General features: G+C 50.6%; 1 protein-coding gene across 1 annotated transcript in view; it reads right to left on the bottom strand.

The window, feature by feature from the left end:
• The window catches only part of LOC135255757 (neural-cadherin-like), a 185,837-nt gene that overhangs the window by 36,974 nt on the left and 130,781 nt on the right, over positions 1-18,082 (bottom strand). Inside the window, exons 22-23 of the mRNA XM_064337323.1 lie at positions 17,406-17,677; positions 5,599-5,813 (exon numbers count right to left, since the gene is read on the bottom strand). Coding sequence (XP_064193393.1) covers positions 5,599-5,813; positions 17,406-17,677 — 487 coding nt within the window. The remainder of the gene's footprint in view (positions 1-5,598; positions 5,814-17,405; positions 17,678-18,082) is intronic.

Raw genomic sequence — 18,082 nt, 5'->3', positions numbered from 1 at the left:
AAAAACAGAAAAACAAGACAAAACCGAAAAACGAAAAGGTGCGGCCACGAATGACGCCTGATTGCGATTGCCAAGGCGCAGAACAAATGCACCTTGCGTGTTTTGGGGAAAAAGGGGGGTTTCATTAGAACCCGAGCCCCTCTGTAGACCGGCCTGTGTCCCCAATCGCACGAGTAGGGCTGAATTTGAGGGCTGGTGTTCAGGGCTGGTGTTCAGGGCTGGTGTTCAGGGGTGGTGTTCAGGGCTGGTGTTCAGGGGTGGTGTTCAGGGGTGGTGTTCAGGGCTGGGGTTCAGGGCTGGTGTTCAGGGCTGGTGTTCAGGGCTGGTGTTCAGGGCTGGTGTTCAGGGCTGGTGTTCAGGGCTGGTGTTCAGGGCTGGTGTTCAGGGCTGGTGTTCAGGGCTGATGTTCAGGGCTGGTGTTCAGGGCTGGTGTTCAGGGCTGATTTTGAGGGCTGGTGTTCAGGGCTGGTGTTCAGGGGTGGTGTTCAGGGCTGGTGTTCAGGGCTGATGTTCAGGGCTGATGTTCAGGGCTGGTGTTCAGGGCTGGTGTTCAGGGGTGGTGTTCAGGGCTGATGTTCAGGGCTGGGTTAGGTGATGTTCAGGCTGATGTCAGGCTGATTAGGCTGTGTTCAGGGCTGGTGTTCAGGGCTGATGTTCAGGGCTGAATTTGAGGGCTGGTGTTCAGGGCTGATGTTCAGGGCTGATGTTCAGGGGTGGTGTTCGAGCGCACGACCGGAGCTGTCTGGCAGAGATTAATCTGGATGCTCTGCATCATCAGGAGCAGCATGCATTTCACAGAGAGAGATAGAGAAAGGAGGGGGGGAAGGTGGGAGAGAGGGAGAGAGTTAGAGACATGGAGGGAGAGAAAGAGAAAGTAGGGACAGTGCAAGAGATAGAGGTGAAAAGGAGAAAGAGAGAGGGAGAGAGAAAGGGAGTGAGAGGGACAGAGTGAAAGAGTACGAGACATGGATGGAGAGAAAGAGAGGGGGAGAACATAGAAAGTGAAACAGAGGTGAGGGACAGAGAGAGAGTGCGAGAGATGGAGGGACAGAGAGAGAGAGTGCGAGGGAGGGAGGGACAGAGAGAGAGTGCGAGGGATGGAGGGACAGAGAGAGAGACACACAGGGCAGAGCCCCTGTCAGTATCCGCAGTGTAAGTCCAGAGACAGGCTTCGTGTATCACTCGCTCGAATGCATTTGGCCAACAGCAGGAATGATGTGTGCTGAGGCCTTCTGAGTCTACAAGCTTCTGCTCTTAATCCACGCCTGTAGATGCGATCGAGTCTCCAGTCCTCATTCCTTATTTATCCGCCTCTTTTGTGACGTTCTCTGGAGATGAACAGGGCCGGTCTTGGAAAAGGGGATACCGCAAAGGCATTTTCCTAAAATATGAAAAAGCTCTTATTTCGATGGCCCCGGGGGGAAAAGGACAGAGCGGAAAATATGAACCGAATAAAACAAAAAAAGTCATCTGAAATATCGAGCGTAAACAAAAGGAAAATATTTGGGAATCCGTCTCTCTGCCTGCACGTCTTTAACTTGAACGCCACATTCCACATCACAAAAGCCAAAGCAAGCAGTCAACTGACAGCTCACCTTCCCGCGTGCCCATCTGTAAAATCCGCCAGATTTAAAGCCATGCCTGACACTTTGATAAAGGCTCATAGATTCTGACCGTGTAACGGCTTTTTGACAAATTGACAGCGGCGTGCGAAGTCACGGACAAGGCTCCGTTCCTTCTTTCATCTCCGCTGTTGCCTTTCTACAGGGCGGGTGGCAGTGTTTGCTGCCTACACTCAAACAGTGATCAAACGGTGCCCTTTCAGCAGCAGATGATGGGGCTTGTGGGGGTCTTCCATCCCGTTTAGGCACTGTTCTAGCGTGAGGATATTCGGTACCGGCCCAGCGGACCGGTACCGAACCATCAGTGCGGGCTCTGGCTGGGCAAGGCAATGCGCTGTCGGCGCTAACGTTGCCCAGACAACGGGTGACTTCGGCCAGCTGGGACTACAGCGTCTCATCGAACAAACCGTGTTCCCGGCTTGTAGATCAGGAACCAGCGGTCCCGCACACAAGATGTGCAGGTCAGGTGGTGGACTGCAGGGTGAAAAACAGCAGCAGCTACCTGTGTGCACTTCACAGGTTCGTGCTCTCAGTAGGCAGTGGACTATGCTGGACCATGCTGTTAATAGCTGATGGAGGATGTTGGACTGAACACTCAATAGATGAAGAAGGATGTTGGACTGGACACTCAATAGATGAAGAATGTTGGGCTGGACACTCAATAGATGACAGATGTTGGACTGGACAATCAATAGCTGATGAAGAATGTTGGACTGGACACTCAATAGATGATGGAGAATGTTGGACTGGACACTCAATAGATGATGACAGATGTTGGACTGGACAATCAATAGCTGATGAAGAATGTTGGACTGGACACTCAATAGATGATGGAGGATGTTGGACTGGACACTCAATAGATGATTACAGATGTTGGACTGGACACTCAATGGATGATGGAGGATGTCGGACTGGACACTCAATAGATGATTACAGATGTTGGACTGGACACTCAATAGATGATGGAGGATGATAGTACAAGTTCTTGACAGCTGAAGGAGGATGCTAGCCTGTGATTTTAAAAGCTAATGCGGATGTTGGACTATTGTCTGAATAGCTAAGGAAGGATGTTAGTCTGTGATCTCAACTGATGGAACGATGTTGATCTGTGCTCGTGGCAGCTAATGTAAGATGTCTGTCTTTGCTCCCGACAGCTGAAGCAGGATGTCGATAGGATCACAAAAGGCTGAGGTTCCAACAACACCATATGATTTTTTTCCACTTTGAAGAGAGTCACTTCCATCAGAGAGACCGGAAAAACTGTGGCAAAAAGGCTTTGCACAAGGGGCAGAAAGTGTAGACCCCACAGAGAAGAATGAATAGAAAAAATGTAGACCCACAGAGAAGAATGAATGGGGAAAATGTAGACCCACAGAGAAGAATGAATGGGGAAAATGTAGACCCACAGAGAAGAATAAATGGGGAAAATGCAGACCCACAGAGAAGAATGAATGGGGAGAATTATGCAACAATTCACCATGGGAAACGGCTCATGGGAACCACACGAGAAAAGAAACTCTAATACTACGCGAGAAGCTAGAACTACAGATTGGCATTCGAGGGGCCATCTGTGCATATATACCTTTGCCACACAATGTGGCTCCACTCTCTCTCTCTCTCTCTCTCTCTCTCACTGGAATTACCTTTCCCGGTATTCAAAGCAGATAACACAATGGAACGCAAGCTGTCCAAACAAATCAAATTCCGCACCGTTCCGACAGACTAGCCGGGGGGGACAAATCGGCTTGGTGGAGCTCACCTTGTCCCGTACCCAACTCACAGCCCGAGCCTTTCACTGCCACCCTGCATCCCCCCCCCCGACCCCCCCTGTTCCCCTGAAATGAGGACATTTCCCAAAGCCGTGTTACCGGAGAGGACGCGTGCCCCCCCGACTGTGGATTTTATAGCCCTTTATCGCTCTCGTTCATCCTTTCTTTGTCTACTTTCGTACCATTTCTTTATAGCTCTCTCTCTCTCTCTCTGCGCTGTAGTCTCTCCTCCCCTCGTTCTCCCCCTCGCTGCAGTGTATCACAGTCTTTTTACATTTATAATCCCTCTCTCTTTCGTTCCACAGTCTATTTTTTCTCCCCGTTTTCTCCGTCTCTCCCTCTCCCTCCTCCGTTGTACTACTCAGGCCCTTACCCATATCTCTTCCTGCTCCCCCTGTTCATTTTTACTATTTTCTCTTTCTCGCTCTCCTACCCTCCCCTTGCCTCCTCCGTGTCTCCCTCTTTCCCAGGGTCTGCCTCAGTCTATCTCAGTTCCAGAGCAGCTTTGCTAGCGTGATATGGGCTGTCCAGTTCTGCAAACACACTCAGGTCTGACCATATAAATCCCTTTACAATAAACAAAGACACAATCTCATCACCCTGTCCCTCTCTTTTCATCCTTTCATCACCTCTCACTCTTTCCATTCCACCTGTGCTTCGTACCTCCCTTGCACCCCTCCATCTCTCTCTCTCTCTCTCACACTCTCTGTTTCATTTTTTGACTCTCTCACCTCTTCAACACCAACATCTCTTTTAACCAGGGATGAAACACATTCAGTATGTGCCATGGGATTTTTTAAAAATTTCCACAGCCAGGTCAGGTCTTTTGTTCAACATCTAATTTGAAAGAAAACACCTCCCACCGTACAGCATCCCCGCCATTGTGCTGGGCTGGGGGGTTAGTTATGTAATTGGGCCAGAGAGAAAAGCCTCCTTTACAAAGTTTCTTTACGCATGAGCCAAAGAAAGACTATAAACTGGAGCGTTTTTTGTGTTTTTTGTGTTGTGTTTAGCTGTCTCACACCATCAAGTCATGGTAGAGAACACAGAAAAACTGTAATTACACTGAAAAAAATGGCCATAATTTATGTTATGAGGGACATTTCTCCCATTACAGCAGAAACAAATGCAATGGAGCAGAAACTATGAAAAAATAATCATATGTATTTAAGTACCAGCATGTGGTAAACATGAATAATAAATTAAGAAAAATATCTACGAAATATCAGCAAACTATCAACATTCCATAATTTGTGCTTGCATATACATTCGCCGTTAATGCATAAAATAAAATATCACATACAATTAAATATTCCTTTGCATACATAATATTTATAATGAAGCATATTGGCTTGAATTTACAAGTCAATATGTGCCTTTCTAACTTTAGTTCTGGCCTGATTTAACCACAAACAGTAAAATCACAGTACGTTTAAAATCGCAAAGGTGAAAAACTATGTTCCTTCAGTATACACGTTATGAACTTAGAACCACCTCCGTGATTAATTATAAATATTGCGTCATAGGACATGGGGTTATTTCGAGTGGCATTTCTGAGAAAAATAAAGTGTCTTTTATAATGGCAAACACAGTATTGACCCTTCGAGATGTGAAGATGAAAGCACAGGCCAGCGATGAAGAAACAAGGTAACAGTACGTGCCAAATGGCGGCTCTCAAACAAATGTGCGGGGGAGATACTCCAGGATTTTAGACTCTTGTGGGCTGCAATTCCTTTTTGAAGATCACATGACTCACAGTTTTTCTGCAGCTCATTTGATAGGCCAAGCCACCCGGGGACGGTGAGACTGCCTCTCTCTCCGCTTTGATTAAAAATGGGAAAAAAGACAACCACCACCCCCCCCCCCCTGCCAATTTCTCGCAGCCCAGGCACTCAGAGCCCCCTCAGAGCCCCCCCCCCCCGCCATGTTTTGTGGAGTGTAGCACAGTGGGTAAGGAACTAGACTTGTAACCGAAAGGTCGCAGGTTCGATTCCCGGGTAGGACACTGCCGTTGTACCCTTGAGCAAGGTACTTAACCGAAATTGCTTCAGTATATATCCAGCTGTATAAATGGATACAATGTAAAATGCTATGTAAAAAAGTTGTGTAAGTCGCTCTGGATAAGAGCGTCTGCTAAATGCCTGTAATGTAATGTAATGTAATGTGGTGGAATAGGCGCCCCCTGGAGGCCTCCCGTCGAACTGCACCTATGGCCATGAAGTCCTCGGCGTCCCAGTGCTGCAGCTGGGCCAGCGGGCCGCTGTACAGCAGCAGGCCGTCGGTCGCCTCGGTGATGAACTCCAGCGAGACGCGGCTCTCGAAGCACGGCCGGGCGGGCGGAAACCAGGCGTAGCCGTCGCCGTGGAAACTGTGCTTGGTCTGCTGGCACTCGGGGCCCTCGAACTGAGGAGGGCACTGGCACCTGCGGCGGGAAAAAAAGAGAGAGAGAGAGAGAGAGAGAGAGAGAGAGAGAGAGGGATAATGGCGGCAGGTAAACGCTCTCAGTTAACCCCTCGCTATCACAGCCCTTTGTGTAACGGTACAGGGCGACTGCCACCCACCCCCCCCCCCCCCCCCCCCCACCCACAGGTGTGACAGTTGCAACCGATTTCTCATTCTCACCGGGTCACATTTCCATAACAACCCCATTTCCAGCTCAACGCGTTGTCCGCCTTCTGCTGCGAGCCCCTTGAAATATCATTTATCGGCTTGGTCGGCACCCATGAGTCGGGTGACTAAAGAGTTTTCATTTCATTCTGCTGACATGCCGTCTACAGCAGTTCTGGGCCATGCACTTGAATCACTGCTCTGCCTGGCCTTATTACCTCCAACTTGCTATTGACAGACCAAGCCTTCCACCTCCAACCCTGCTACTGACAGACTAAGCCTACCACCTCCAACCCTGCTACTGACAGACCAAGCCTACCACCTCCACCCTGCTACTGACAGACCAAGCCTACCACCTCCACCCTGCTACTGACAGACCAAGCCTACCACTTCCACCCTGCTAGTGACAGACCAAGCCTACCACCTCCACCCTGCTACTGACAGACCAAGCCTACCACCTCCACCCTGCTACTGACAGACCAAGCCTTCCACCTCCACCCTGCTACTGACAGACCAAGCCTACCACCTCCACCTTGCTAGTGACCTGCTGGTGAGAGACCTCAGTGCTCACTCTACGTTCTCCATTCCAGCTCGCGTGTAAGCGGGGAGATCAGAGAAGCCTCCCGATGTTGCGTCCTTCCCGCCGCTCAGAGACCGCGGCTCTCCCAGAGCACACACGGTAGCCGCTGTGCCGAGAGATAAGCCGGGCGTCGCTCGCGCTGGCAGCTGCAGGTCTGCTTTAACCATCGAGCCATGAAAAATTCACCCCCCCCCCCCCCCCCCCCCGCATCCACCACCCAAACCTCACCGGGGGAGCTCTTTCGCTACCGCTATTTTCAGCCTCTGGGGAACCAGGCGTTCCCGCTCCTACGCAATCCTGCCTCCCGCTGTTCCCGCCGTGCGGGGGGAGAGAGCCGCACCTCGCCCAGATCTGTGTCCCGCACGGGCCCGTTCCCCTCAACCTCACCGACCGCTCGCACATCCGGACCTGATCGCCGCTTCCCGATATCCATGCTAATAAGTTACGGTTAGACCGTCATCACGGACACACGCAAATACACACACAGGTCAAGCGCCTCGTAGCAGGAAATGAGCTGACAGCACAAGCTTTCACGACGTTTATTATTCAGCTCGTATCACTGGATCCCAGGCTAACCAGAAATAAGAACGATTTCAAACAGGAACGCGTGGAAATAGGCGCACAGTTCCCTGCACGGGCAGGAACACGTCCCCCGACATAATCCCGTTTGTGTGTGAAGACACACTTCCCCACGTGTATCCCACACACATGTTCTAAAGCAGTCTTGTAAGGCTAAGTTAGGCTTCGCCAGCTTCCCGCGCCCCGGTTCGGAGGAGCACGGACAGGTGCGCGCATTCCGGAACCTTCCGCCAAACCGCCGCTACTTTCTGGCTGGACCGCAACAGCGGGGGCCAGTCCTACGAACGCGAGTGTCTGTGACTGAGTGAGTTTTCACCAGAGCGGTTTGTTCTCACACAACCCTGCAGACCGATTCGACGGCACAGCCAGTTATGCGTCCGTCCCCAGGCCTGCCAGCTGCTGCCACGGCTGGGATCCGACACCAGACTGTGGGGCGTCACTGAAAGGTTGCGGGTTCGATTCGCAGCTGGTACACTGCCGTCGGACCTTGTAGCCAAGCACCTAACATGAAATAGCTTCAGTAAAACAACCAGCAACATCACTGGATCGTACATAAAAAAAAGTTTAACATGTGTAAGTTGCTCTGGATAAGAGCATATATTAAATGCTGAAAATTTAGGGTAAATGCAACGCTGGAGAATCAATAAAGCATAAAATGTGCTCGACTCAACCCTGTTTTTGTTTCCCAGAAAACGTATTACAGAGAAAACCAGACAGCACTCCCCAGAAAACATTAAGCTGATGATTTATCACATGAACGCACCAAGCACGATAAGCACAAACATTTCAGCAGCAGCCGAAGATACTCAACTCCCGATACATTCTGCGCGTTCGCCACGCTGGAGAAGGGTGTCTCCGAAGCCTCTGTGCTTATCTGCGCTTCATATACATTCGTGTGATAAATCATCAGTTTGACGTCTTCTAGAGAGCGGCTGTGTTCTTCTCCGAACGTAACACAGAACCAGAAATGGCGTCTGGGACTCCCGCCTATTCCCATGATCCTTTGGCTGAAAAACAGGTCCTGTGGCCCGCATGTCCTCCATGGTCCCAGTGGTGGCAGGGGTAGTATAATGGCTCAGGAGCGGGTCTTGTAACCCAAAGGCCAGAGGTTCGATTCCTGGGTGGGACACCACAGCTGTACCCTTGAGCAAGGTACTTAACCTGCATTGTTTCAGGTTAAGCACCAACTATGTAAATGGATGCGATGTAAAAGTTGTGCAAGTTGCTCAGGATAAGAGCGTCTGCTAAATGCCTGTAAAATGATGTAACTAACTGCAGCATTACCTACCACTAGCTGTCTACAGGTGGTTATCTAGCCATGTTCAATGTGTCTTCTGTAGGCTGCTTTGGGTAAGAGCATCTATTCACTTCCTAAATCATCCCCAGGAAAAACACTCTCACAGTACCAACCGCAGCCCAGCCTTGGCGTCACTCACAGATCTGTGAGATATAAATCATCACCAGGAAAAACCCTCTCTCACAGTACCAACCAGTCCACCTGCAGCCCACTGGTGTCACTCACAGATCTGTGAGATATAAATCTTCCCCAGGAAACACCCTCTCTACAGTACCAACTGCAGCCCATAGCCTTGGCGACACTCATCAGTGTGACGTCCAGGCACATTTCAGCTTCATGTGAGAGCAACACACAGACACACACACACACACACACACACACACAAATGCACTCATACACTCACACACACTAAACCAACACTTACATATAGACCTCTCCCTCTCCCTCCCTCTCTCCCCCCCTCCCTCTCCCTCTCCCTCCCTCTCCCTCCCTCCCTCTCGCTCTCCCTCCCTCTTCACTTCCTCCTCGTCTCACGTGTACTCCTCCGTCCTCGCTGGACGGTGCACACGCCGCACTGATCTCCCGCCGCACGTGAGCCCTTCACCTGAGCGGCACGTTTCCAGGGGCCGTTTCTTTCTTTTGTTGTTTTTTTCCCTCAGAAACCGCCACGATTTCCGTGGTTACGAGCACCGCTCGGATAATGGGGCGTAATCTCAGGCTCTCTCCTTTCCTACTTATTCCCTCCGCTTTCACCATCCCTTCCTCATTCCGGCTCTCTGCCCCTCTTTCGTTCATTTTCCCATTTCTTTCTCTCCCTCCATCTGTTTCTTACCCTCTCTCTTTCTTTCTCTCTCTCTCTCACCTGCCCTCCTCATCTCTCCCCTATTTTTACTCCTCCTCTCCATCTCCTGTTATCTCTCTGCTCTCGCTTTCTTCTTTCCCCTCCTTCTGTCTTCTCCCCGCAGCACCGGATTCACTCACATCCCTCTCTTCCTCTCCTCTCTCCTACACCCCCACCCCCACCCTCACCGTCACCCCTGTCGCTCCCGCCTGTTGTCTATGTCTCGTGTGTGGTGATGCATCCATCGAGAATGAGCTCAGCTCAGCTCGTCTATCTCTCTCTCTCTCTCTCTCTCACACACACACACTTTCTCACACTTTCTCCCTCTCGGGGAGCCAAGGTATGCAGTATTTCAAAAGGAGATGTTGTCTACTGAATGTTATTTTTGGGCGGACTAAATTAGCTACGTGGAAGAGTACAGGTGTAGGTAAAACAGAAGACGGGGGGCAGGATCAGCGGAGGCAGCGGGCTTATGGCAGAAAGGATTCGGGTGGAGTTCTCATTACACGCTCGTGCAAAACAAACCTCATTCAGAGCATTCGAGACGGAAGGCTCGGCCTTGGTTTTTGATCTTTTAATTTCTGTTGACGCAGTGTTGTTGTTGTGTATATAAGAAAATGTGAAGAAGATCTGTTTCTCTCTCACTCTCTCTCTCTCTCTGCCACTCTCTCTGCCTGCAGGGGTTGTTTGGGTTTGTTTTTTGTTGTTGTCTAATCTAAATCTCTGTCTGTCTTTCCCTCTCTCTCTCTGTTTCCCTTCTCACACTCACTCTCTCTGTACCTCCCTCCCTTCATCCCTAATTCCCACCCTCCTCTCCCTCTCTCTACCTCCCTCCCTCCCACCCTGCTCTCGCTCTCTCTCTACCTCCCTCCCTTCCTCCCTCCCTTCCACCCTCCTCTCTCTCTCTCTCTCTCTCCAGAGGCAGTAGAGGAGTAGACCCTGACGGTCAAACGGGACGGTACAGGGAGGGGTGGAGGGGCGGAGGGGTGGGGGGGTTTTGGACGGCTCGCTCGCCCACACGCGCCGACGGCTCCCTCTAATAAGCGCTAACCGCCATCGCAGCCGCCGCCGCCGCGCCGGCTAACAAAACAGGAAGTGCAGAGGGAGGCTTCCAGACGAGACGGGGAGCCGCGCCATGGCGACGGGGGACGACGGTGCAATCAGAGAAACAAACACGGAAACGCGCACGCGGGCGGGCGGTGTGGGGGGGAGCGGTCCCGGGGGACGTCTGGCTGTCGATCTTCTGCCGCGCGCAAACCCAAGCGGGCCCGAGCGGCGAAGTTAAATCGCTCTATTTACAAACACGGCACCCCCTGCTCCCTCTCCTCTATCCCCCCCCCCGGCTGGCGGTTTCTCACGCGCCGCTCTCCTGTTTATCCTCAGAAACGCCGAAGCGCGTCCCGGCCGCTGGATCGACAGCCCGCCGGCGGTAAGCCCGGTCCTGCCCCAGCGGGCTCCTTCCGCACGACCGAGCCTCCCCCCAAACGAGGTCCAGAGAGAGCGGGGCTTAATAAAGCCTGATCCGGGGCTAACACACACACACGCCAGCGGACCAATCGCAGGACGCGTTGCCTCTGTTTGGGTGACAGGGTAAGGGGTTGGTTACATGCGCTATGACACTATTTAGGTCTGGCTCCTGCCCAGTGTATGTGTGCACAGAAAGTGGATTTACATTATCTAGGCAGGCACACACGCGCACACAGACACACACACACACACACACAGAAATGCACTCATACGCTCACGCACACACACACAGATACAGTGTTGCAAGCACAAAGACACACACACACACACTCATACACACATGGATATACATAAGCACACAAAAACACAAATACATGCATGCAAACACACACACACACGCATACCCAGAAACACACACACGCACACGCATACACACACACAGACACACAGCCTGCTCAAGACAAGGACCAGCAGTAGGTAAACCTGGTGTACCGCACACCGCAATCAAGATACAGAGCATGGAAATGAATCACTGAGAGTTCTCTGAGATCCAAAGGGCAGAATGCATTTCTGCCCCCCCCCCCGCCCCATTCCCCCTCCCCACCCCCCTCTTCTGTCTTAATGACTGTCTGAGCAAAAAGATTTCTCCCGAGTCAGAGCAAATGATAAATAAATAAAGAAACAAGCACACAATAACAGGACTAATTTATTCCATCAGAGGAGACAAACATAATCTCTGAAATGACACAGTGAGTGCAATTTCTCTCCCTCTTTTTGTCTCTAATGTGCTTTTTTCTTTTTCGGGCGGGGAGGGGGTGTAAGGAAGCAGCCAAATAATTTCTTGCCCCTTTCCCCGAAACATTCATCTTCATGAAACGCTTGCTGTGCCTGCATGCAGTCTTGGTGAAATCCTTTTAATTAACACGTGTGCCATGCGTCAACGGGAACATCAACCAAAATAACTCCAACCCACCTCCACAACCGCACCGCAAAAAATAAAAAAGTCCCCACAACAACCTTTTAAAACATTGCACATTTTAAAATGTGCGATATCTGGGTTTCAGATGCCGCACATCGGACTATGCCGATAAAACAAATACACCCCTCCACAGTTCTGCTTGTGTCCGAGCAGCATCCGTACACACTGATAATGTATCTCCTTTCTGTTTTGCAGGGGTTTTATAAATGGTACCACTTTATCTTTTCGGACAAAGCAACGTTTTCCTCGGAGTGATGTCACCGCACACGTCCTGGCACACAAAAGAGCCCTTTGTCCTTGCCAACTTTGAGCAAAAAAGTGGAGGGCAGCAGTCTGCTTCTGAGAGACGACTCTCTGTCTCGCAGCTCGCGGCCTCTCCGAGCCCGATATCGCAGTAGTGCTGCTAATGGCCGATTGTGGGGGCGTACCGCGTCGAAGCCGAGCGTTAGGTAAACCCATTCATCTGTCCATTATGTGACCCACTTATTCCCCGGCCTGGATTTGAACCCGGGACCTCCTTGCTGTGCGACGCGCTATCCACAGCGCTGGGTTTACTGTGCCACAGCGCTGGGTTTACTGTGCCACAGCGCTGGGTTAACTGTGCCACAGCGCTGGGTTAACTTTGCCACAGCGCTGGGTTAACTTTGCCAAAGCGCTGGGTTAACTTTGCCACAGCGCTGGGTTAACTGTGCCACAGTGCTGGGTTAACTGTGCCACAGCGCTCGGTTAACTTTGCCACAGCGCTGGGTTAACTGTGCCACAGCACTGGGTTAACGTTGCCACAGCGCTGGGTTAACTGTGCCACAGCGCTGGGTTAACTTTGCCACAGCGCTGGGTTAACTGTGCCACAGCGCTGGGTTAACTTTGCCACAGCGCTGGGTTTACTGTGCCACAGCGCTGGGTTAACTGTGCCACAGCGCTGGGTTAACTGTGCCACAGCGCTGGGTTAACTTTGCCACCGCACTGGCTACACTGTGCCACCCCCAGCTAAACCCAAGAGCAGGAAGAGTCCATTTAGTGAAAGGAGCCAGTCCTGTTTGCATCACAGTGAATATTTTTAATGCATGAGCCTGATTCAGGTGGGTAAATTGGATGGAGGATAAATTCAATTTAATCCACAAAGATACACATTGTTTACTGAATATAACAGCGGGGATTAGGTTGAATACGCCAAGAATTTTATTTTGCGTGGAGCAATTGTTTGTCACATCACACGAGTAGTCTGTCCAGCCAAAGACTAATCCTGGGTGTACTTTCCTGATTTAATTAAAGTGAAAACAATTTGACTTAAGTTTTTTTTTTTTTTTTTTTTTACAAACACGGGGCTTCAAAGTGAATTTCAATTGGTGCTGAGTCATACGCGCAGGAGACGGAAAGGTTTGGGGTTTTGCATATTTCCAGGAACAAACCGTATGTGCGCCTTAAAAGTAATCCCGAAAACAGCAGCGGCAGATTGCTTCACACAGACGCATCCCTTCCAGAGAATGTGAAATGAGAGACTACAGAGGCACGGCCATGTTCTGACTGCGCGTTCTGCTCTTATGGGGCAGCCAATCACAGACAGCCCAACCGACATTCAGCGCGAGACACTTCTATACTGCAGTCACACACTGCTGCACTGCGAGGATGTGTGTGTGTGTGTGTGTGTGTGTGTGTCTGTGTGTGTGTGTGCGAGCGTGTGTGTCTGTGTGTGTGTGTGTGTGTGTGTGTGCGCGTGTGTGTGTGTGCGAGCGTGTGTGTCTGTGTGTGTGTGTGTGTGCGAACGTGTGTGCATGCGTGTGCTGTGTGTGAGAGTGTGTGCGTGTGTGTGTGTGTGTGCGAGCGTGTGTGTGCGAGTGTGCGTGTGTGTGAGAGTGTGTGCGTGTGCGTGTGTGTGTGTGTGTGCGTGTGTGGGTGTGTGTATGTGTACACCCATGTGTGAGAAGTTAGCAGAGGAGTTAATGTGACATTTCCACCTTTAAAAAATCCAATCATTGCACAGCTGTGATGTCACTGCATCAGTTTTGACTACTCAAGTAATTGGTTTGAAATCTCACCGAACACTTTAATTTGCATGTGCTTTCATCGTGCAATATATATATATATATATGTAAATTAACATTCATAACCATTTTAAGGTAAGGACTGATGCATTTCCTCTACAAGAATAGCAAATCTTCTGATACATGAATAACATGAATTAATTAGCTCTGCCTATATATATATATATATATATATATATATAAATGAAAATTGGGTTCAGTGTTACTGGCAGATTCTTTCTATCACTTGCGGCTGCTCGCCTTTAGCTGGCCAGGACCCCTGAAGGGCTAGGAACAGGCTAGCCTCGTTATCTACAGAAGCCTTTACCTGAGCAGGCTAGGCTCACTATCTACAGAAGCCTTTACCTGAGCAGGCTAGGCTCGCTATCGACAGAAGCATTTACCTGAGCAGGCTAGGCTCGCTATCTACAGAAGCATTTACCTGAGCAGGCTAGGCTCGCTATCTACAGAAGCATTTACCTGAGCAGGCTAGGCTCGCTATCTACAGAAGCATTTACCTGAGCAGGCTAGGCTCGTTATCGACAGAAGCCTTTACCTGAGCAGGCTAGGCTCGCTATCTACAGAAGCATTTACCTGAGCAGGCTAGCCTCGCTATCTACAGAAGCATTTAACTGAGCAGGCTAGGCTCGTTATCGACAGAAGCATTTACCTGAGCAGGCTAGCCTTGTTATCGACAGAAGCATTTACCTGAGCAGGCTAGCCTCGCTATCGACAGAAGCATTTACCTGAACAGGCTAGCCTCGCTATCTACAGAAGCATTTACCTGAACAGGCTAGGCTCGCTGTCGACAGAAGCCTTTACCTGAACAGGCTAGGCTCGTTATCGACAGAAGCCTTTACCTGAGCAGGCTAGGCTCGTTATCGACAGAAGCCTTTACCTGAGCAGGCTAGGCTCGTTATCGACAGAAGCCTTTACCTGAACAGGCTAGGCTCGGTATCGACAGAAGCATTTACCTGAGCAGGCTAGGCTCGTTATCGACAGAAGCCTTTACCTGAACAGGCTAGGCTCGGTATCTACAGAAGCCTTTACCTGAGCAGGCTAGGCTCGCTATCTACAGAAGCCTTTACCTGAGCAGGCTAGGCTCGCTATCTACAGAAGCATTTACCTGAGCAGGCTAGGCTCGCTATCTACAGAAGCATTTACCTGAGCAGGCTAGGCTCGCTGTCGACAGAAGCCTTTACCTGAGCAGGCTAGGCTCGTATCGACAGAAGCCTTTACCTGAGCAGCTAGGCTCGCACTACAGAAGCATTTACCTGAGCAGGCTAGGCTCGTTACGCAGAAGCCTTACCTGAGCAGGCTAGGCTCGCTATCTACAGAAGCCATTACCTGAGCAGCTAGGCTCGCTATCTACAGAAGCCTTTACCTGAGCAGGCTAGCCTCGCTATCGACAGAAGCCTTTACCTGAGCAGGCTAGGCTCGTTATCGACAGAAGCCTTTACCTGAACAGGCTAGGCTCGCTATCTACAGAAGCCTTTACCTGAGCAGGCTAGGCTCATTATCGACAGAAGCCTTTACCTGAACAGGCTAGCCTCGCTGTCGACGGAGTCGATTACAAAAACATACAGAGAGTTCGTGTCAGAGGGCGCAAGTTGCGGTGCTGTACGCATCGCACGCCGAATCTCTTCACCCGTAATAAGCCAGACAGACCGAAGTGTTACTTCGCTAACGAGACCAAACCCCCGACGCCGTCTGCAATAGAATTACGGCACGTCGGATTTGCGATTCGACATCAAAAGGCCGGCTCGCAAAGCGAAACGAGCGGGCTTTTCGTTAAAAAAAAAAAAAAAAAACTCCTTTCAATTACGAGACGAACCAGGAAGTGGCGCGGGCGAAACGGGTCTAATAATCGCTTCTGTCACTTACGACAAATACGATGGGTGATTTCCGTTGCTATGAGACCGGAGTTTTTTTTTTGTTTTTTTTTTTCCCCCACTGCCTTGTTATGATTCTCTGGAACCGAAAGATATACCGAAACGGAATATAAACGAATAAATAAATAAATAAATAAATAAATAAATAAATAAGTGTATAGGAATGCCGAACTTGAGAAGGGGACGTTTCTTTCATTTACGCGGCTCGCACAGGTGAGCTGACTACACAATCGAACGCTCGTCTGAGTGGATCCTTCGCTCTGCGCACTGCGCGCCTCTCCGCCGCCCGCGGCCCTGTTTGCCCATCCAAACCCAAAAACAACGCGTTTCAGCCCATTTCATCATCATCACTCCCGCTCCCGCTCCCGCTCTGTGCGCTAATCTACCCCCCCCCCTTTCATTCCCGCCGACGAGAGACCGACCAATAGCACGGGGGCATCCAGCTACGCGCGCTCAGACTGCGATTATACTGTAGGGCTGTCAATCTCTCAAAGAACCCCCACCCCCCTCGCCCCGCCCCCACCCCCCTTCCCCATGCTTCACTTCTGTAAGCGTGTGTCCCAAAACACAAACTCACTAAGCATTCATAACTGGTATGACCCAAATCCATGCTTGCAAAAAAACTGGCTGCAACAAACTTCTCCTTCAATTGACCCCTAGATCTCATCCTCTCTCTCTTTCAGAATGACCCTCTTTCAGGGTCATTCTGTTCAGTAGATATCACTGTCCAGGTTCATACCATCATTTACAGCTTTACACTCTAACTCCATGACTTGTTTATAGACATGTTTAATGTTTTTGAAATGAGAAAATTCAGGGGTGGTTCTAGCTTGCAATGTAGGTTAGGTGCCTGGTTGTAATCTGTCTCACTGGATGCAGGTGAGACACTTGCCTGCAGGCTAGCTCACCTTATGAGAAGCCTCATCGCAATCTATCTCAGTTTATGAGGAACCTCATTGTAATCTACTGTAGCTCAATTTATGAGGAACCTCATTGTAATCTAGCTCACTTCATGAGAAACCTCATTGCTTGTTTAGCCAGCAGCCATACCTCCATCCACTCTGCTCCTGCCAAATGGCTGAAGCTAAGCAGGTGTGGGCTTGGTTAGTACTTGGATGGGAGACCACCAGGGAATACTGAGTTGCTGCTGGAAGTGGTGTTGGGTGGGCCAGCAGGGGGCAATCTTCCCTCTGGTACAAATAGCCCCAATGCCCCAGTGCAGTGACGGGGACACTGTGCTGTAGGAGATGCCGTCTTTCGGATGAGACATTAAACCGAGGTCCTGACTCTCTGTGGTCATTAAAGATCCCATGACACTTATCGCTAAGAGTAGGGGATTCCCCAGTGTCCTGGCCAAATCCCAGATCTGGCTCTTGCAAACATGCCACTAAAAAAATCATCCCCAGACTTAATTGGCTAAATAAATGTTCTCTCCCTCTCCAACTTCGCTAATGTGTGGTGAGCGTTCTGGCGCAAATTGGCTGCCGTGCATCACCCAGGTGGGTGCTACACATCGGTGGTGGGTGAGGTGAGTTCCCCTTCACTGTAAAGCACTTTGAGCATTTGGAAAAGGGCTGTATAAATGTAATTAATAGAACAGTAATCTAGCTCAGTTTATGAGAAACCTCATTGTAATCTAGCTCACTTTATGAGGAATCCATTGTAATCCAGCTCACTTTATGCACCAGGTGGTAATGCAGCACACTGGATGCAGGTGAGGCACCTGGTTGTAATGCCTGAGGCACACTCACCTGTACCCGCCCTTGCTGTCGACGCACACCCCGCCGTTGTGGCAGGGGCTCTGGGGGTAGGAGGCGCAGGCCCGGTGCTGGCGCTCTCGCCCGGGGCAGCCGCACACGGCCGCGGTGCCCACCGTCACCGACACCAGCGACGTGCTCCCGGCGTCCACCACGGTGGACGCGCCCCCGACCGACAGCTGATTGGAGCAGCCCCCGCTGCCCCCGCAGTCCGTCACCGCGCACTCGTCCACCCGCACCTGGCTGACGTTCACCTGCAGGAAGGACTCCAGCGGGGGGGGGGGACACCGCGGGGGGGGAAGGGTAGAGGAAGAGGGAAACAGGAAGTCGAGGGGAAAAGGGAGAGGGCGGAATGTAAAAGAGAGAGAGAAGAGTAGATGGGGGAGTAGAAGGAGAGAATGTAAAAGAGAGAGAGAAAGAGAGAGAGAAAGAGAGGAGGGTGAGAATGTAAAAATGAGAGAGAATAAAGAGAAAGAGAAGAGGGAGAGAAGGAGGGAGAGCAACAAATGGAGTGAGAAAGAGGAAGTGAGAGAACGATGGAAGCAGAGAGAGAGAGATGGGAGGGAAAAGGGAGAGAGAGAGAGAGAGAGACAAATACCGTTATTATTACCCAGCCCTTACGTTTATGAGCATTGTGTAAGAACAATATACTCCTGTCATACTCATAAAGT

The sequence above is a fragment of the Anguilla rostrata genome, chromosome 5 (assembly GCF_018555375.3).
Source record: "Anguilla rostrata isolate EN2019 chromosome 5, ASM1855537v3, whole genome shotgun sequence".
Taxonomy (NCBI): Eukaryota; Metazoa; Chordata; class Actinopteri; order Anguilliformes; family Anguillidae; genus Anguilla; species Anguilla rostrata.
Note: the sequence above shows the minus strand (reverse complement) of the source record. Positions and strands in the feature narration are given on the sequence as shown.